Source organism: Rhinatrema bivittatum, chromosome 3 (genome assembly GCF_901001135.1).
Source record: "Rhinatrema bivittatum chromosome 3, aRhiBiv1.1, whole genome shotgun sequence".
NCBI lineage: Eukaryota > Metazoa > Chordata > Amphibia > Gymnophiona > Rhinatrematidae > Rhinatrema > Rhinatrema bivittatum.
Window position 1 is genome coordinate 563,901,836 of NC_042617.1, and position 20,827 is coordinate 563,922,662.

At 44.0% G+C, this 20,827-nt stretch overlaps 1 protein-coding gene across 1 annotated transcript in view; it reads left to right on the plus strand.

The window, feature by feature from the left end:
- Positions 1-20,827, plus strand: part of VTA1 (vesicle trafficking 1) — a 317,517-nt gene that overhangs the window by 264,273 nt on the left and 32,417 nt on the right. Inside the window, exon 7 of the mRNA XM_029596502.1 lies at positions 16,491-16,574. Within this exon, the coding sequence (XP_029452362.1) occupies positions 16,491-16,574 (84 nt within the window). The remainder of the gene's footprint in view (positions 1-16,490; positions 16,575-20,827) is intronic.

Sequence of the window (20,827 nt, forward strand, 5' to 3'; positions counted from 1 at the left end):
ATAAATAAAGAATTAAAACTTTCAGGGAATACATATATATTCTTCAGCCCTGAACAGCTACAAGCATTCTTGGAAGCTCAAACGCAGCAACCACAATCATAGGGTGGGATCCTATACAGAAAAATGATTTCTTGATGTTCTCCTTGTTTTTTTTTCATTCCTCTCTTTATTTCCTGCATAAGTTTAGAGATTTACTATATGCAATTTTTCTTAAAAAGTATAATATGATGGAAATTCAGTTACATGTGTAATGGTATTAATGTAACTCTCTTATATTACATGCAAAGCTTACTTTGTAATTGAAAATTTGATAAAAAATGAAAAAAAAAAACACTTTATTAAAGCATTACACACATATTAACATACACACAAATCACACACATATATACATATCCAATTAAAACTGTTCCTCATGAATATCAAAGAAAGATCCCTTTAGGTAAAAAGGATGTGGGATATTCATGAGGAATAGTTTTAAATTGGATGTTGGCTGTATGTATGTGTGATTTTATGTGTATTTCAATATGTGTAATGCTTTAATAAGGCTTCAAATAAAATGTGTCATAGGACTCCATTATGTAGGATTATCTTTTTGCAAATTTCATAGCAGAGTATAATCCTAATAGGGTGGAGAGCTTGTGACCTCCATTTTAATTGCTTACACTGCTGATTTGTAAATCATCACCATATTTATCTGTTGCCTTCCCTACCAAAGCCCAGTTCACAAAAGATAAACACCATCACGTACACAGGTTACCATAGCAGCTCTCGTTTCATTGTAAAAGTGCAACATTTTTCTTTTACCTTTTCTTGTTTGAGTGGATAATTGTAATAATGACCTGTGCCTCTGGCATTTCTAAGTATTCCCTGACATCTGATACTGATTCTGTGATGCACCTTTTCTTTTCAGCACCCTGAAGCATCATATCTTTAGAAGAAAATAGTTCCCTGAAACAAGTGTAAAGGAAAAGTTTCAAATCATTTTTATTTTACATTGTCGTTATATATTTGTAGCCCGGTCCCCTGTTTAGGTGCTTTATCCTAGACAATGGGTGCTACAGGTCTGGATGGGGTGGAAGATTTCTCTTCCGAGACGCCTGGCATTATCTACCATGTAATCCGTGACGACTTCACACTCTTATATTGACACTTCCCAGAAAGTGCCAGATAGTGAAAAAAAAAAAACCAGGGAAGCCAAAACCAGCACAACAGAGAGAAAACAGGAATCACAAAAGGGTCCATCTATCCCAGTAAGTTCACACTTGCGTCAAACTCAATGAAACACTGAAGTCTGTAGTTGGTGTTCAAATAAAAGGTAGTCTTTACTGTAACTTAAAGAAGAGGATCCAGGACAAGACAACAAAAATAAGATTCAAGGTATATACAATGATCAATTAAAAAAAAACAACAAATAATGGTTTGTGTGTCCATCCTTATTCTGCTCACTTCTCTTCTTGCTCTTGCATCTTCATCCTGATTGAAAATATCCTCACAAGTGATTGTGGGATAACTCGAGCGTTGCTCCATTTTCAGGCATGTACTGGTCTGAAAAAATATCCTCCAAGCAGAACACCTAAAAGAGGGTTCCTGTAAGTCAGCTATCAAATACAGGTCTCTTGAGTTAATGGCTCAAAAGTTTACATCCTTTTCTTCAACTAAACTGTTAACTGGTGGAATGGGTAAAAAGATCTGGTTCCAGTCCTTTAGGACAGCGGTTCCCAACCGGTGTGTTGCCAAGCACCAGCAGGTGTGTCGCGGCTCCCGGTGTCCCACTGTCCCGCTTGTGCGTCCCTTCTCCCCAGGGGCAGGACCGAAGAGTGGAGAGACCTGTGCGCCACCGCCAGAGGCCAGGCCAGCGGGGCCAAAGAATGGAGAGACTCTATGCTCCGGCGGCGGCTGAAGAGTGGAGAGACCTGTGCGCCTCCACTGGAGGCCAGGCCAACGGCGGCTGGAGAGACGTGGCATGCCGCCGGTCAGGCCAGCGGCGGCTGAGTGGAAGCCAGGCTTATTGGGCCAAACAATGAGAGAGAGGCTCCATGTGAGCTTGTGTGTGTGGTAGAATGGGTGCCTGGGTGCGTGAGTGGCAGCTTTGTGGGTGTATGTGTGGTAGAATGGGTGCCTGGGTGCGTGAGTGGCAGCTTTGTGTGTGTATGTGTGGTAGAATGGGTGCCTGGGTGCGTGAGTGGCAGCTTTGGGTGTGTATGTGTGGTAGAATGGGTGCGTGAGTGGCAGCTTTGGGTGTGTATGTGTGGTAGAATGGGTGCCTGGGTGCGTGAGTGGCAGCTTTGGGTGTGTATGTGTGGTAGAATGGGTGCCTGGGTGCGTGAGTGGCAGCTTTGTGGGTGTGTATGTGTGGTAGAATGGGTGCCTGGGTGCGTGAGTGGCAGCTTTGTGTGTGTGTATGTGTGGTAGAATGGGTGCGTGAGTGGCAGCTTTGGGTGTGTATGTGTGGTAGAATGGGTGCCTGGGTGCGTGAGTGGCAGCTTTGTGTGTGTATGTGTGGTAGAATGGGTGCCTTGGTGCGTGAGTGGCAGCTTTGTGTGTGTGTGTGTGGTAGAATGGATGCCTGGGTGCGTGAGTGGCAACTTTGTGTGTGTGTGTAGGAGAATGGGTGCGTGAGTGGCAGCTTTGTGTGTGTGTGTGTGTGTGTGTGTGTGTGTGTGTGAAGGAGATGGGTGCATGAGTGACAGCCTTGTGTGTGTGGGGGGAGGAGAATGGGTGCCTGGGTGCATGAGTGGCAGCTTTGTGTGTATGATAGAATGGGTGCCTGGGTGTGTGAGTGGCAGCTTTGGGGGTTGTGGTAGAATGGGAGCAAGAGCACTTGTGTGTGATTGAGAGCTTGTATGTAAGTGACAGAGCATGTTTGTGATGGAGAGAGAGACTGGTCAGAGGTGATGTGTTTCTGTGAGAGAGACAGCGACTGGTCAGGGAGGTGACTGGTATGTGTGTAAGGAAGAGATACTAGTTAGGGAGGTTACTGGTCTGTGTGAGACAGAGACTAGTTATGACTGGTTGTGGGCCCTAAGGAAGAGGACTGTGAAGACAGAGCTTCACCAGCCACTGCTGCTTCTGGTGAGTGCCATTGGCCTGCAAGGAAAAGGAGTAGGAGAGTTGCTGGAGAGGGTAAGTAAAGGTGGCTTTTTAAGTTTATTTTTCTTGATTGACTGCCATTTTAATTTTTGGGTATTATGTGATGTCTGCTGTTTTGAAATATTTTATTGATATTTGGACAATTTTTAATAATTAGGATAACAAAAAAACCTCTTCTTAAGTTTTCATAATAAAATACATAAACAGCATCAATATCACATTCAAAGATGGTAGGCGAAATCCCCCAACTACAATCCCTAACTGTCTTTACAGTCTTTACAGTTGAAATATTCTAAACAGACTTATCTCTACCCTCCCTCCCCCCCCCCCCCCCATCCAAAGCTTGATTCTGATACTTTCTTGCTTCAATGCCATGCTACTTCAATGACAAACTTCAAGAAGCTGCTTTGTACTCCGAATTGTGGAAGTTCGTAAGCGTGTCTTTCATGGTCTGTGGAAGAGTCTGCCAATATTTCTGCCAAATCTCCTCACACACCCTTTGCGCTTTCTGCAACTTATTAGCAGTCATGTATTCAAATTGTAATAAGTTATTGAGCCTGTTCTTCCAATGGGCCTTTTGCGGTCTTTCAACAGAAATCCAATCTGCCATGATCGTCTGTAAGCCTATCAGTAAGGCTTTCCCCAAAAAGAGTTGATGCGATTCTGGTAGCAGTTCCAGTTCCCCTCCAAGAATACAGAATAAACAGACCTTCGGGTCTCTAGGAATTTGTCTTCCAAGTATACAACCCAAATCCTGAATCACCTCCGACCAATACAAAGTAATCATTTCACAGTCCCAAAGGAAGTGGTACAGAGTTCCCTCTTCCCTTTGACATTTCAAGCACAGGGCTGAGTCACAGAGTTTTGCTGCATACATCCATGTCCTTGGCATATACATACAATGCAACACTTTATAACCCACTTCCCTTAGGGTGACGTTTTCAGAGAGATGATAGCAATCTTTTAATATTTGTTTAATTTCGATAATAGTTAAACAAAGTTTTGCCTGCTTCTCCGATTTACCCTGAACGGACAACATTGCCGAATGGTTGGGAAGGCATCTTAGTACTTTGGAAAAGGACATACTTGAATTAGATTTACTTCCTACAGGTAAAAAAAAAATTCCTGAGATCTCCCGCTTTATAAAGGTCTTGCGGTGTGACTGTCAGTCTATATATATAGTGCCGTGCCTGGAGGTATCCATAAAAGTCCTTGGAGGCCAACCCATATTGGGCCTGCAACTCCTGGAAACTTTTAATCACCAATGTTTTAGAATCCAAACAGTGTTGTATACTGTCTTGACCACATGAACTCCAATTTTGAAATACTGATGAGGCTAGTCCACTGTGGAATTGGGGATTACCCACAAATGATAGGTATGGTGTGACTGTGCCCTTCATGTTAAGTTTAACCATACATAAGAAACGCCATGCTCACTCCTCCCTGAGCACAGGAGAAGGCTATTTGTTATAACTGCCACCGGAGTATGGCTACTCCCGACCAGCTGTAATTAAGTTCCGTTGGTCTATAAGGGGATATGCCATTCACCGAGAAATGAAAAAAAAGCATGGAGTACAAACACTAGTTACCATTAATCCAATCATATAGGGGAAATAGATCGGATGAATAATATGTCAAATTATAGTCCTCCAATTGGGCAATGCAAGCCACATCTTGCTCACCGGGAGCAATCATCAGAGATATTAAGGAGGGGGGAAGACGGGCCTTTTGTGATGCCCCCATAGATATGACCGAAACCGTTCCTATGGGATTCGGTTATCTCTGCTTTTTTTCAGCCACAGCGGAATTTGTTGTAACCACATACATCCACTATCGGGAACTCCATCATGTTTACATTTTTATCCCTGTTAGTGATAGAGGCCAATGTGGACCAAGTCTGTAGCTGTTGTTCCATGTTTTTAACTAGAGGTTCAATATTGGCCCTATGTAATAACCCAATATCTCTAGTGAGGCGAATCCCTAGATATAACGCATTTCCTTGTCTACCCATTTTAAAGGGAATGGCCCCTCCCACTCTCCCTGTACCAAAGGTTCCCAATGCCATAGCCTTGGATTTGTCTGTGTTGAATTTTTTAACCCAGCAAAAGCGCCAAACTCTGCCTGATGTTGAAGCACCTATAATAGTGATTACTGAGGGCTGGTTAAAATACTAAGACATCATCAGCGAAAACCGAGATTTTAAGTTCTGTCTTCCCACACGAATCCCAGGATCCGCAGTGATTTTGCGCAATAAGGGATCTATCCGACAAGATATAGAAGAGCGGCGACACACAAGACAACCTTGATGGTGCCCCGGAATAGCTAAAGTCCTCTTGACAACCTGTCCATTGGCAAAAATCGCTGACATAGGATTGTGATATAGCATGGAAATGCAATGCACAAATTTCCCCTCTTAATCTGTACGTTCTAAAACTGAGAAGAGATAGGGGCCAGGACACCCTATCCAAAGGCCTTTTCAGAATCTAAGGCCACCACCAGTTCGCTCCAAGGCCCCTGTGTTGACATTCTTCCATAGTAACAATAGTTTCGTCATAATGGCACTAACTGAACCTCCCCTTGACAAAACCCGCTTGTTGTGACATAATTATAGATGTCAATCTGTCTGTGATAATTTTTTGCAAATAATGTAGCCTCACAGTTCAGTAGAGAGATTGGCCTATACACGATGCAGGTGAGCTCAGATCCTTGCCTGTTTTTTCTAGCACAGTAATGTATGCCCTGGTAACACCATCTGGAAATATATGCTTATGTTGAGCATCCTGAAAAAATGTAATAAAGTCTCTGAAGCCTGGTTGATAAAATTTTATAATATTGTGGCACTCAAACCATCGGGGCCAGGCGCCCTTATTTCATTGCCTAATCTAATAACCACTTGGAGTTCCTCCAAGGTTATGGGGGCATTCAGTTTTGGAGTGATTCCTCTTGTAACCTGTTGGGAGCTCCATGCCCATAAAGAATTTGGCTTTCTCACTGGCACCCCCCTATTCTGTTTCCTGTACAAAGCGTAATAGAATTGTCGGATCGCAGCACACACTTCCGAACGTAAATAATAGGTGTGCCCTGCACATTTTTAATTATCGATTAAAAGTTTTAACCTCTTTGTAGGTGAACTAAATTAGCCAAGGAGCCCTCCGCCGACTTGTTTCCATAACGAAACATTTATGAGCCCCTTTATTGCTCTTTCTGTGCCCTGGAAATATAGTGCAGATTAAGGGCCTGTAGGCATTCCTTATAATCACCCTGATTTACACTGCTATTTTGGAATGCCAATTTCTTCTTTGCTTGACCTAACTTTTGTTCCAGAAGGAGGATATTCTGGGCATTGCTTTTGACATGTGCTATCACAAATGATATCTCCCCTCTCATGACCGCTTTCTTGCTTCCCAATATAAACTGGGATTCCCTGTATGCTCTTGATTATTAGTAGCATATTCTCTTCCATTTATTCTGTAAATAATGTTGGAATTTCTGGTCATCCTGCCAAATGACCAGGAAACCTCCATATCCTAGAGCTAGTATGTTGCCTTCGTTCAGGATGTCTAGCCCTATCATGGCATGGTCCGATATTGAGATCACTCCTATCTGGGCCTTCTTAACTTTGGGAAATAGAATTTCGGAGATAAGTACATAATCTATCCTAGACATCGTTGCGTGAGCCCTTGAGACATGAGTATAGTCTCTCTCCGTGGGATTCAGAGTTCGCCATATGTCTAACAAATGAAGTTCTGTACATAAGTAAGCTATCCCTCTCGTCTTTTACTCTCCCAAGGTCTTAGTACAATGTGATTTATCCAAATCCGGATCATGTATGCAATTAAAATCTCCCAAAAGAATTAAGGGTCCCCTCTGCACCGGGAGAAGCATTCCCACCAATCCCTGGAAGAAAGTATGCGAGTATTGATTAGGAGCATACACGGAGCATATAGTGACCTCCCGCCCCTGTAATTTCCCTATTATAATTAGGATATGAACTTCCGCATCAGAGATTTGTTTTATAAGTTCAAATCTTAATTTCTTGTGTATTAAAATCACCATGCCAGCTTTCCACCCTACTGCTGGTACAAAGAAGTAATGACCTACCCAACCTCGTTTTAATTTTTTACTTTCCCCTCTGATAAGTGTGTTTCCTGGAGGCCAATTATTCTGCTCACTGCCGATTTCAAAGCACTCAAAATCTTCTGCCTCTTAATTGGTGACCCCAATCCTCCCACATTCCATGAGCTAATTCTGAGGTGACCTATTCAACTAGTATTACAATATTTGCCTCTATGCAAGCCACCTTCTCTATCACCACTGGTTGGCCTCCCAGCCAGGACCACCAGCCGGCTAGCTTCCCATATATTGACCATATATATATGAAGTATCTGTTTCATCATAGAAGATCCCCTCTGACTTTGATTAGAATTATTCCTAGAGTTCCCATTCCTTACCCCTCCCTTGTCTGTAGTCCCACCCCCCTTCATCCCAAAATTAAACCCTACCCTCCTCTGCATATAAGCTACCCCTCACAAAACGGGGCTAGAGATCAGTGATTATGCACTTGGGTTTTGTCCCCCCCTATATCTTGGTACACTGTTTACCATAACTTCATACATTAACTATAACTTTAGGAAGAATGTAGAAATTATGAAATGTGTGTCCTCCCCTCCTTCCAAAATTATTTCCTCTGGTGGTGCCTGGAGTTGGCCCAGTAGCCTCAGTTCGTCTCATGCCTGCCAACGGGCTGATACAGTAGAAGTGCGTTCAGGCAGAGCGCACTGTTAGCCCCCGTTTTGCCCGCAACGTTTTGGACGTGCTATTTTTACCCCATTATACAGTAAGGGGTAATAGCGCGTGGAAAACGCACAAGCCAACCCCCCCCCCCAAAAAAAAAACCTAATAGCCGCCTGCAACATGCAAATGCATGTTGATGAGCCTAATAGTCCCACGCGATACAGAAAGTAAAATGTTCAGCCAAGCCGCAGGAGTTAATTTCGGCCGGCACCAGAAAATGTACAGAAAAGCAGAAAAAAAACTGCTTTTCTGTACACCCTCTGATGTAATATCATAGCGATATTAAGTCGGAGCCCCAAAGATTTAAAAAAAAAAAAAAAAAAATCTGCCCATGGGTTGGAAGACGGATGCTCAATTTTGCCAGCGTCCGTTTTCCAAACCCCGTGGCTGTCAGCGGGTTCGACAACTGACGCCAGTAAAATTAAGCGTTGACTGTCAAACCTGCTGACAGCCGCCGCTTCTGTCAACAAGGAGGCACTAGGGACGCGCTAGTGCCTTCCTAGGCTCAAATCCCGGCATGGCCTGGCTTAGTCATTTGCCTTTTCTGAGGCAGAAAAATAAGTATAATTGGTTAGTAATAGTGTTCTGAGGCTGTTAAGCACTTTGGATAGAGGTGTCATGTAACTCAAACTACTGTTGTAAAGTGAGACATTAGCATCTTTCAGCAAAATCGTTAATTGAGATTTAATATACTGGGAAAAAGTGATTCTGTTTTAAAGTGTGTAAATCTTATGATATTGTGGTTTCCCAGGCCTTGCCATTACATAGTCAGCAAGAAATGTTCCTCATCTCAACATGGGGGATTGAACTGCCATTGGTGTGGAGAACTGAAAGACCTGCAGAATATTGCTATCGTTTTGCAAGTGCCTGTTGTAAAATACTGCTATGGCTGGTACTAGCAATGGGATGACAACAACAACAACAAAAAAGTCAACTTCCAGATTAAGACTGGGGGAAATGTAGAATTGTTCTTTTCCCATCATCACCTTAGAGACCAAAACCAGGGACGCTTAGAAACCTCAGTGAGGTGCCAGACAAGTTATCCATTGCAGTATTCTCACAACTCCTCCACCACTCTCAGATGCCCAAAGCTCTGAAATTATAGAAAATCAAAATTTTATTGAAATATATTTTAAATCTGACAATGGTCAGATCCTCGCAGTTGCTAAGTTCTGTACTTGGTTTGAAATAATGTTTGATGCTGGTTTTTGTGTGCGCAAAGTTGTTCATGGGGGTGTTTCATCACTAGACCCTAATGCACTGTTAATTAAGACTGGGAATTCATAAATGATCTGTTGGGCTCAAGGCCACTGTGTGATGGAGGCACACACTGTTGTGCATTCAGGGGAAATGGAGATTACTTCAAAGTACAAATCATTTTTCATGCAAATCCAACTTGAAAGTATTTCATTGGAAAATGGTTTGAGGACGTGGATGGCTTTGCTAAGTGGGAAGTTGCAAGTGAAACAGATATTTCCCTTGTCCTCTGCCTTCCCACTTTATTAGAATGATTTACTCTTTTCTAATGCAAGAGTTCAGCTAACACTTTCTTCCCTTTTCTTATCAAAGGAAATCCGTGAGATCTGAATTCCCTTGTGTATTTCAATGCAACGCTTCGTATTTTATTTCTAGTTTGCCTATAAGTGTGTTAATACATGTAGCTCTCTTGTATAGGTAGAATTTTGACTTGGTGTGTAGACTGAGGTAGTCCATATTCAAAATAATGTCCTTATTTTCTGCAGCTACAGCAAAAACTCCTGTGACAATGTTTTGGAAATGGTTATGTTACTGTTTTACAATGTGCTTTTTTTTTTTTTTTTTAACTCTGACTTCTTTGCTTTGTAATATAAATCTCTGTGCACCGCACAACCTGCTCCTTTATTGGCAGCCCAGAATCCCAGGATAAAGAAACCAGGAACTTGGTAAATACGCTAGTTTCCTGTTTCAGCTGTGCTGTTTACCTATATAACTGATTACCTGTCTTGTAGCAAAGTGTTATTTTTCATGTCATAAATGAGTTGTTTGGTGATATTGACAGAATATGACCAAGAAGTTCCTTTTGCATTATATTTGATCTTACAAGGTTTGAAGTAAGCAAAATTGTCAGTATGGGAAATCTGTTGCACTTTAATATTTGCTTTCCACTAGCCTTTCTCTGGATAGCAAAAGATTCATGCTCCCTTTTAGATAGCAGGAGAGACTATCCTTAATGAAGTCTCCTTATTTTCCACTCAATAATGGCTTTTTTAATGCTGCTTGATATCCTCCAGAAAACTGTGTTCAATTTTATGAAAGAGTTTTGAAATTCACTTCCCACAGCCACCTCAGATAACTATCTCAGTCTCCTTTCATTTAATATGAGTCATCTAGTTGTGAAACTGGAAAAAGCAAAGACATCTTAGAATATGATAATAAATATTAGAAAATAGGTTCCTGCATGTTCCATTCTCTTCGGGGCTTTTTGCATATTATACTAGAAAATTCTAGGGGATTTTGCTGAAGATTCAACTACACTACTGTAGATGGATTCTCATTTGTTGTAATTATTGCTATGCCAACAAAATGCTAGAAACTTGGAAAATATGTGGTTCTTGTTTATTGTACATTTATACTAGCAGTTCCAAAATTCTAGGTCTGGACGCATTAGCGGGTCCCACTCTCAGAAAATGTGCACGAGTCAGGAAAGTGAAAAGTATAAAAACAAGATTATTTTTATAAGCAATTGTATTACTAAATTACAGTATTTAGAGCATTAAAGCATTAAAAAACCTCTTTTTCTCCTAGGACAAGCAGGATAGCAGTCCTCACACATGGGTGACATCGGATGGAGCCCGGCACGGAAAACTTTTGTCAGTTTCTAGGAAATTTGACAGGCACACCGAGCATGCCCAGTATGCAGGGTCCCTCTTCAGTCTCTCCTTTTCCGCGGAGCTGTCACCTCACGGTTTTGGAGCTTGCGCTTCTTTTTTTGATAATTTGCTACTGCAAAGTGATTTTCTTCGCCTTCCACATATTTCGTAGGGTCCCTCGCCCTTCTCAGCTTCCAGTTGGTAAGTTTTTGGGTCATCGCAGTCTATCGCCGATGGCGTCTCCTCTGTCTCCGTGCGACACGCTCTTTTTTCTATGGCATCTACCAGCTTCCGGTGCCCCCAGTGCCCTCGGACTATATCCATCATGGACCCCCATGAGGTCTGTGTCCTCTGCCTGGGGGCTTCCCATGATGTCTGCACCTCCGACCTCTGCACCCCAGAAACCCCCAAGGGTCATTGGGCCTGCCTTGACAAATGGAAAAACTCTTCGGGTCCAAGCAGTCGGAGCCATCTTCGGCTTCGGGAACCTCTACCCCCCGCTTGGTAAGGAGCCCCCAGCTCCGGCTCCATCAGGTTCTCCTGCCCTGGCCCTTACTGGGTCCCTGAGCTTCTTCCCTGTCGTCCCGCTCCCGATCGGGTTCCTCAGCCATCAGGCAAGGACCGCGGTGATCGAGAGAAGTCCAGAAAGCACCAGCATCGATCATCTTCTTCTTCCAAACCAGACTGTGAGCAGGCATCGACCTTGGTGCCTTCCACAAAGCGGGTTGAGGGAGGAGGATGCCATTCCCTCCGACTCCACCGAGGCCTCTAGGCAGTCTCCACAAGCACCAGTGGAAGGCTCGGTTCCCCTTCAGCCAGGGGATGCACTGATTCCGCCGGCTCCTCCTCAGCCCGTTTTATTCTCACAGGCTTTTGAGGAGGAACTAGAGAGGCGTGTGTGACTGGCCCTGCAGGGCCTCAAGTCTCCGGTTCCCCATGTCCCGCCTCCACCACACAGCCAGCTCCAGTGCCCCAAGCCTGTCAATGGCCTCTTGGTACACTGCTGCCATTGCCATTGGCCCCCATACCGGCGAGCGACTGGCTACTCTGAGGAGGAAGGGCATTGGGCGTGATGGCAGTCCGGAGACACGCGGTGCCACCTCAGTCTAGCTCTCCCAGGGCCCTCTGGGTCAATTCCTTTTTACCTTCAGTGCCCCAGATGCCACTACTACCTTCAGATACCTCACTGGCATGAGGCCTTCCGGTGCCTCTCTTGGTGCCTTCGAAGACCAGGTCATGCACACCGATGGGCCTTTGGCCCTCCGCATTCCCAGAGGGTTGCAGTGAGGGTGAGGCGTCGGTATCCTCCTCAGAGGAATCGGAGGGTCTGCCTTCCGAACCTTCTCAGAGGAACGATGGTGATTTACCACCTAGGACCTTTCCTTTGCAGGATTCGTTAAAGCCATGGCGAGTCGGTGCCCTTCCATATATTGACAGAGCAGGACTCCAGGCACAAAATGCTTGAGATCCTGCAGTTTATGGATGCCCTGAAGGAGGGGTAGTGGGCGATTACTGGTCCATGACATTTTCAAGGAACTGGTAACCCGTCTGTGGGAAGCATACCATCTCGGTGCCACCGGTTAATAGACGGATATGGTGTACTATCCAGCCAATAACTGGGTTCGACCGCCATCAACTCCCCCACCAATCGGTGGTGCTAGTCAGCCCTGAAAAAAACTGAAGATTCGTACCCATACCTCTGCTCCGCCAGGGCTCGAACATATAAAGTTCTAGATGCATTGGGGCACCGAGTGTTTCAGGGCGGTGTTTCAGAGCGCCATGCTGATTGCCCTCATAGCTTGCTACCAGCTTTATATGGGGCAGTATTCCTGGAACCTATGGAAGCAGGCCCTGGAGTTCAGTGAGGTTCTGCCTTAACAATTCCAGGAGGATTTTCAAGCTATCATCCAACAGGGCCTGAAGTATGATAAACACAAAGTCCGCTCAGCTTATGATGTCTTTGAGACAGCCATGAGATCTGCTGCAGTGGGCATTGGGGCCCATTGGACGGCTTGGCTACAGAGCCTCCAACTTGTGCCCTGAGGTATAGGACCATCTCGCCAACTTGCCTTGTACGGGTGAGAACCTGTTTGGGGACAGCTGTGGCTCAGCTGAAGGATTACCAAGAAAAACACTTTAGCACTTGTCAGCTAGAACTTCTGAATGCAACCTACCAGGCAATACCCAAGACAGCCTTTCTATCGGTCTTGTAAGTATTACCCGCCCACACAGAGGTGGGTAATACACAGAGGTCCAGGGCTCAGAGGCCTGTCCCAAGGCCAGACAGTCAGCCTAGACCACTTAGGGCACCCACGGCTCTGCCACAGATCCCCGCTATAGAATTTTGACTGGCGGCAAGGGAGTATGAGCCACTCTTCCACACGGGACCCTGGGTTGTCTCCAAGTTTTTGCAAATCGATGGATCTCAATCACATCGGACCTCTGGGTCTTATCCATCATTCACTAGGGATACTGGCTACATTTCCCAGCAACCTTCACCCCGCTCCCCCCCCCCCCCCCCCCGCCCAGACTCCCAAGTAGAGAGCAGCAGCGGACATCTGGTTCTTCAGGTAGAGTTCTTGGCCCTCATTTACGCTCAAGCGGTCGAGCCTGTTCCAACCGCTTCTACTCCAGGTATTTCCCAATTCCCAAGAAAATGGATGGCCTCAGGCCCATACTGGACCTGAGAGCTTTAAACCACTTCTTGGTAAAGGAAAAGTCCTGCTGGGAACCTTGATCCTCCTGCTCAGGGCGGGAGACTGGCTCTGCTCCCTCGAGCTACAAGATGTGTACGCCCATATCCCCATTTTGCAGGAAGATCGGCAGTACCTAAGATTTCTGGTCAATGGGCACCACTACCGGTATCAAGTTCTGCCCTTTAGCCTGGCATTTGCGCCCCAAGTTTTCACAAAATTTCTGGCGGCTGGCGGTGCCCATCTTCGAAGGCAGGGAATTCATGTGTTTCCCTACCTAGACAATTGGCTCATCGATGGCAACTCCAATTAAGGGGCTCAGAGTGCCATGCACCTCACGATTGAAACTCTGGAGACCCTAGGATTCGTAATCAACTATCCCAAGTCCCACCTTCAGCAAGTCAAGCAGTTGGACTTCATTGGGGCATGCCTGGACACCGTCCAGGAGAGGGCCTACCTACCTCAGTACAGGGCAGAGACTTTAGCAGCTTTTGCACCACATGTCTCTAGCTGCCCACATGTCTCTGCCCACCAGTTTCTCCTGCTGCTGGGCCAAATCAGCTACACATGCACAATGGACGCTGCGCACTCAGTGGTGTCAGGCATTGCAGGACATGCATGCCCGCATCATGGTCACCAAAAGCTTGCAGCAGTCCATCCTGTGGTAGACAATCCCTGCAAACCTGCAGCGGGATTGCCCCTTTTGGAATTCTCAGCCCCAAGCCACGCTCACCACTGATGCTTCTCAGACAGGATGGTGAGTGCATGTTCTGGGTTATCACACCCAAGGGCTTTGGTCAGTTCAGGAGGCTCAGCTCCAGATCAACCTCTTGAAGTTATGAGTAGTATGCTATGCCCTGCGGTTGTTCAGAGAGTTTCTCATGAACAAGGTAATTCTAATTCAGACCAACAATCAGGTGTCCATGTGGTACCTGAACAAGCAGGGAGGAACCGGGTTGTTTCCCCTCTGCCAGGAGGCAGTCTAGTTCTGGACATGGGCCATCGAGAACAGTGTCATTCTCCGGGTGGTGTACCTTCTGAGAGTGGACAAAATCCTGGATGATACCTTGAGTCGGACATTCAGGCCCCACGAATGGTCCCTCAATCAGGAGGTAATGAACAGCATCTTCTGCAGCTGGGGGGGACCCCTGATATAGACCTGTTTGCCTCCATGAAAAACAGGAAAGTGCACCAGTTTTGCTCCCTCGGCAGGAGGGGCAGAGGATAGATAGCGGACACTTTTTCGATCCACTGGGGGACAGGCTTGCTGTACGCCTACCTACCCCTTCCGCTCATATCCAGGACACTCCAGACGTTGCAGCAGGTTCAAGGCTCCATGATCCTGATCGCTCCCTGTTGGGCCTGTCAGGTCTGGATCCCGACCTTTCAGGTCCTAACTGCGCAAATCCCCAATTCGGTTGGAAACTGCGCCAGACCTTGTCACCCAGGACCAGGGCAGGCTCTGTCACCCTAACACGCAGACCCTGGCCTTCACAGCTTGGATGTTCGGTTAATGGTGGAGGCCCTCGGCCTACTGGAGGGGGGGGGGGTATCCTGTGTCCTTCTGGAGTCCAGAAAACCTTCTACCAGGAAGTCCTATAATCTAAGGTGCAAACGGTTCTCTTTCTGGTGCAAGGGTTGCAGTTTGGATCCCTTCTCTTGCTCCCCTCCTGCACTTCTGGATTACCTATTGTCCCTCTCTGAGTCCGGTCTGCAGACCACATCAGTGAAGGTCCACCTCAGCGCCATAGGGGCATACTATCGGTGTTCGGATGGTTCCCTGACTTCCTGCCATCTGCTCTTTGGCAAGTTCATGAGGGGTTTGCTTCAATTGAAGCCTCCCACTCACCCCCGAGCAGTTTCCTGGGATCTCAACGTGGTCCTTTCACAACCAATGAAACCTCTGTTTGAGCCATTGCACTCTTGTGATCTCAAATATCTTTCATGGAAAGTGATCTTCTTGGTTGCAGTCACATCTGCTCGCAGGGTAGGTGAGCTGCAGGCGCTGGTGTCGTACCCGCCTTATATGAAATTTTGTCACGACAGGGTGGTCCTATAGATACACACACCAAGTTCCTACCCAAAGTGGTTTTGGATTGCAAAAGGGCGCTTGTATTCTACTTGGAATGGACAGCGCCCCACCGCACCTCTACTCGGCTGTTTGTTTCTTTTGACAAGAACAGATTAGGGGTCCCAGTCTTCAAGCAGACATTATCCCACTAGCTAGCAGATTGCATCACCTTCAGCTACACGCAGGCGGGCTTACAACTTGGTCACATCAAAGCTCACTCTGTCCGGGCCATATCGGTCTCGGTGGCTCACTTTTGTTTGAGATCTGCAGGGCGATGACCTGGAGTTACCTCCACACTTTCACCTCACATTATTGCCTGGACAAAGCTTACCAGCAGGACAGTTATTTCGGACAGTCCGTCCTCCATAACCTCTTCCAGCCATGAAAACCCAACTCTCTCCTCCGTGGGCCCTATCCTTGGGTGCAAGCCTGCTCCTCTGGTTGCTGAAGCTCCAGCAGTTGTGCACGTTAGCACCTGTTCTTTGCTCTTCATGTTCAGAGAGGCCTGGAGCTCCTTAATCAGCCATGTGTAAGGACTACCATCTTGCATGTCCTTGGAGAAAGCAGAGTTGCTTACCGGTGGTCTCCAAGGACAGCAGGATGTTAATTCTCACAAAACCCACCCACTGCCCCGCAGAGTTGGGTTTCTCGCAGTTTTTCTTTTTTCGCGAACTTTATAAAACTGAAGAGGGACCCCACGTGGATACGTGGTTAGCGGCATGCTAGGCATGCTCAGTGTGCCTGTCAAAGTTTCTAGAAACTTTGACAAAAGTTTTCCGTGTTGGGCTCCATCCAATGTTGTCACCCATCCTGCTGTCCTTGGAGAACACCTGTTATAGGAAAGCAACTCTGCTGTATTTAAGATTGGAGGTTATTTTATTTTGGTGGATGAGTTATAGCTCTGAAATGCAACTTATACAGAAACTTTGGGTACCTGTGTATACTATACCTGGAAGCACAGTAATTTTGGCCTTTTATGTTTATGGTCTCTAGGTGTATCAAGCAATCCCATCATCCAGCCCTCTCCACAGAACATCCCTGCTGTAGATCCTTCTCTCTATAGTGCTAAACCACATGGTAAGATTGTATGATTTTATTAATCAGGCATTGTTTTTTATGTTTGTTAAAGTAAAAACAAAAAAATTAATGAGGTCCGAAAGGAAAAAAAAAAAAATTGAACATGAAACAATAGCTTATTACACTCCAAAGCAGTACAGAAATTATTTCATTTCAAAGATCATTTTTAACTGGCTTCTTGGTTAAAATATTTTGGAGCACCATTTCAAAATAGTCAACCAGCTGAAGCACATAATCTGAGTATATTATTCTATTGCGTAGCATTGTACAGCACTGGAGAGAAAAATAACATCCCAATAAAACTAACTTGTGATATTTTGCCTGGCATATAGGAAGAGCAGCTGCTCTCATTCCCAGTATTTTTGTCCATTTATGGGTCCAGCAGGAGACTAGAAGCTATTCAGAAGTTAAGGCAACCCGCTATACTTCGGTATATAAAAGCCTCAAAATAAATAAATAAATAAATGTCTTTTAAAAAAAAAAAACTAACACTGCTTACTGAAGAAAAAGAATTTAGAACTGCTGACAAAGTACTGATGTAATGCAGAAAAGTAAACATGTCGCTTATCATCTGATATATATAAATATAAAAAAATAAGCATCCATTAAGTATCTTGAAAAAAAACAAATTTATATAGTTTTGTTTTTTTTCAAGATACTTAATGAATGCTTATTTTTTTATATTTATATATATCAGATGATAAACGACATGTTTACTTTTCTGCATTACATCAGTACTTTGTCAGCAGTTCTAAATTCTTTTTCTTCAGTAAGCAGTGTTAGTTTTTTTTTTTTTTAAGAAATTTATTTATTTATTTCGAGGCTTTTATATACCGAAGTATAGCAGGTTGCCTTCACTCCGGTTTACAAGATGATAACTTATACAAATTGGTAACACTGGGACACCCTAGCAGTGAACTGTTAGGGGTGAGGTCAAGGGGGAACAACGATTACAAACTGGATAGAGCACTTTATAACAAATGGTGAAATCAACTGAGGCTCAAATTGAGGCTCAAAAAAAAAAAATTCAAAAAAAAAAATCAATTGAGGCTCAAATTGAGGCTCAAAATGCAAATCTAGAAGCAGAACAGAAATTAACAGTCACAAATGAAACAAATGTAGAGATGCTGTGTCCAGTTTTACTCTTGCTTATGTTTTTTGTTTTTTGGGGTTTTTTTTCAACACTTTCACTGCTAAGATGTGCGTAACTTCCATGGCCACAGAAGTTTTGATCTATTTTGTAGTAGATGTCTGCAGAAAAAAAACAAGTTGTTCATCCAGTCTGCCCAGCAAGGCTTATTATTATTTTATTCTTGGGAGTGGGGTGTGTTTTTGTTTTGTTTTTTGAAATAAAATTTCAATCCCTTCTGGGCAATCTCCAAGAGTCACTTTGCCTTGATGTAAAATGTGTGCATATAGCTGATCACATTTACCCATAATCCCATAATAGCAAATTCATTAAATTATATAATAAATGTTCAAATTATTATTGATGTGCAAAAATTCTTATATATGCATATATGTATATACGTGTATATATATATATATATAGTAAATTAATAAATGTCCACTAGGCCTGCTTCTAGGGCCAGGGGGGTCTCAAAGAATGTGTGATACACTAAACAATAATAAAATATTGATCCCCCTCTTCTTATGTTATCCAACCAAATTTTCTTGATTGTATTAAAATACCCTTAGTTAACTGTATATAAAACTTTATCTTTTACCATACCTTACTAAATATGTCCTTTAGATCACAGTGTATTAGACATTGTCTTCAAACAAACCAAACCAGAAATTTAACAAAACTACTGCATTCTTACCACTCATTCATACAAAGCATATAATTATATGTGCAAATAGTACAATGTGCAAATGAACAAAACTTATTTAAGAAAAAGTCATTTGGGCTCACTTCATTGGTTAAAGTGCAAAAGCATGGCTCAACAACTTAACCTAAAAATGTTACATAACTGATTTTGATATAGCTTCATGCAAAATATGAAAAAGGCCACAAATGGAAAATAGCAAGTCCTAAAACCTTACCAGGAAAACATCTCCACTCTTGAGCTGGCTGTGGTTAGCCTCTGGGGTAACCCCTCACTTCTATCATCATTCCTTGGCATCCTTATCAACTCCTCATCCCACCAGCATTCTTCTTTGCTTCCCTGTAGAGCAGTTGCTCTTGTTGCAGCTGGCTCTGGTATAGCAAGGAGGCGCTCCTTCCAGTGCAGCTTTGTGCACTTCCCCCAATGTTTTTATTATGAATTTTTGCCTCTATGGCCAACTTCATTTCAAATTCTCTCTTCGCCTGTCTTATCAATGTTTTACACTTAACTTGACAATGCTTATGTTTTATCCTATTTTCTTCAGATGGATCCTTCTTCCAATTTTTGAAGGATTTTTTTTGGCTAAAATAGCCTCTTTCACCTCACCTTTTAACCATGACGGTAATTGTTTTGCCTTCCTTCCACCTTTCTTAATGCGTGGAATACATATGGACTGCGCCTCTAGGATTGTATTTTTAAACAATGTCCGTGCCTGTTGAACACTTTTCACCTTTGCAACTGCACCTTTCAGTTTTTTCTATTTTCCTCATTTTATCAAAGTTTTCCTTTTGAAAGTTTAGTGTTAGAGCTGCAGATTTACTTATTGTCCCCCTTCCAGTTATTAGTTTAAATTTGATCATGTTGTGATCATTGTTGCCAAGTGGCCCCACTACCGTTACCTCTCTCACCAAATCCGGTGTTCCACTAAGAATTAAATCAAAATAGTTCCCTCTCTTGTTGGTTCCTGAACCTATTGCTCCATGAAGTAGTCATTTATTACAGGAACTTTGTCTCTAGCAAGTCCTGATGTTATATTTACCCAGTCAATATTGGGGTAATTGAAATCTCCCATTATTATTGCACTGCCAAATTGGTTAGCTTCCCTGATTTCTCTTAGCATTTCATCATCTCTGTGACTGTTTTATCCAGGTGGATGGTAATATACTCCTATCACTATACTCTTACCCAACACACATGGGATTTCTACCCATATAGATTCTACTGAGCATTTAGTCTCCTGTATGATCTTTATCCTGTTGGATTCTATACCCTCCCGGACATAAAGTGCCACACCCCCACCAAGTTGATCCTCCCTATCATTGCGATATAATTTGTACCCTGATATAGCAGTGTCCCATTGGCTATCCTCCTTCCACCAAGTCTCTGTGATGCCAATTATGTCAATCTCATCATTTGCTGCTTTACACTCTAACTCTCCCATCTTACTTCTTAGACTTCTGGCATTGGCATACAGACATTTCAAAGTGTGTTTTTTGTTTGTATTAACAACCTGCTGTTCAGTTGTTAGGGATAATTTGGAAATCATTAGCTTTGATGATTTTTTTTTACATATAGGCACATGGACTACGTTTGCTTTTATTGGAACCTCTGTTGAGATGCCCTAACTCTCCTGTTTCATTAGTATCCTTCCAGGATACATTTCTCTGAACCATGCACTGCTGAGTGACTGTCTGCTTTCCCCCTTGTTCTAGTTTAAAAGCTGCTCTATCTCCTTTTTGAAAGTTAGTGCCAGCAGCTTGGTTCCAGTCTGGTTAAGGTGGAGCCCATCCTTTCGGAAAAGTCTCCCCCTTCCCCAAAAGTTTCCCCAGTTCCTTACAAAGCTGAATCCCTCTTCCCTGCACCATCGTCTTATCCACGCATTGAAACTCTGGAGCTCTGCCTGCCTCTGGGGATCTGCACGTGGAACAGGAAGCATTTCAGAGAATGCTACCCTGGAGGTTCTGGATTTAAGCTTTCTACCTAAGAGCCTAAATTTGGCTTCCAGAACCTCCCTCCCACATTTTCCTATGTCGTTAGTGCCCACATGTACCACGGCAGCCGGCTCCTCCCCAGCACTGTCTATAATCCTATCTAGGTGACGCGTGAGGACTGCCACCTAGGTAATTTTAGTGATATCATTGCATCATAACTTTTAAAATGTTTTAATGTCTGTTAAACAGTGTTGGCATTTAAAGGTGAATTTTAAAAGTCTGGCATGTGCCCAAAATGGGAGATACACACAAAGTCAGGCTCGCAGCCACCCACCGAATTTTAAAAGCCACCCAGATGCGCGCGCATCTCCCGCTGCGCACACATCTCAAACGTTTTCAAAAAGGGGTGTGGTCTGGGCAGGGCGTGGCCAAGAGATGTGCGCATAAATACTTACACACCTTGGCGCATACCCAGATCCTCTTCTGCGTATGT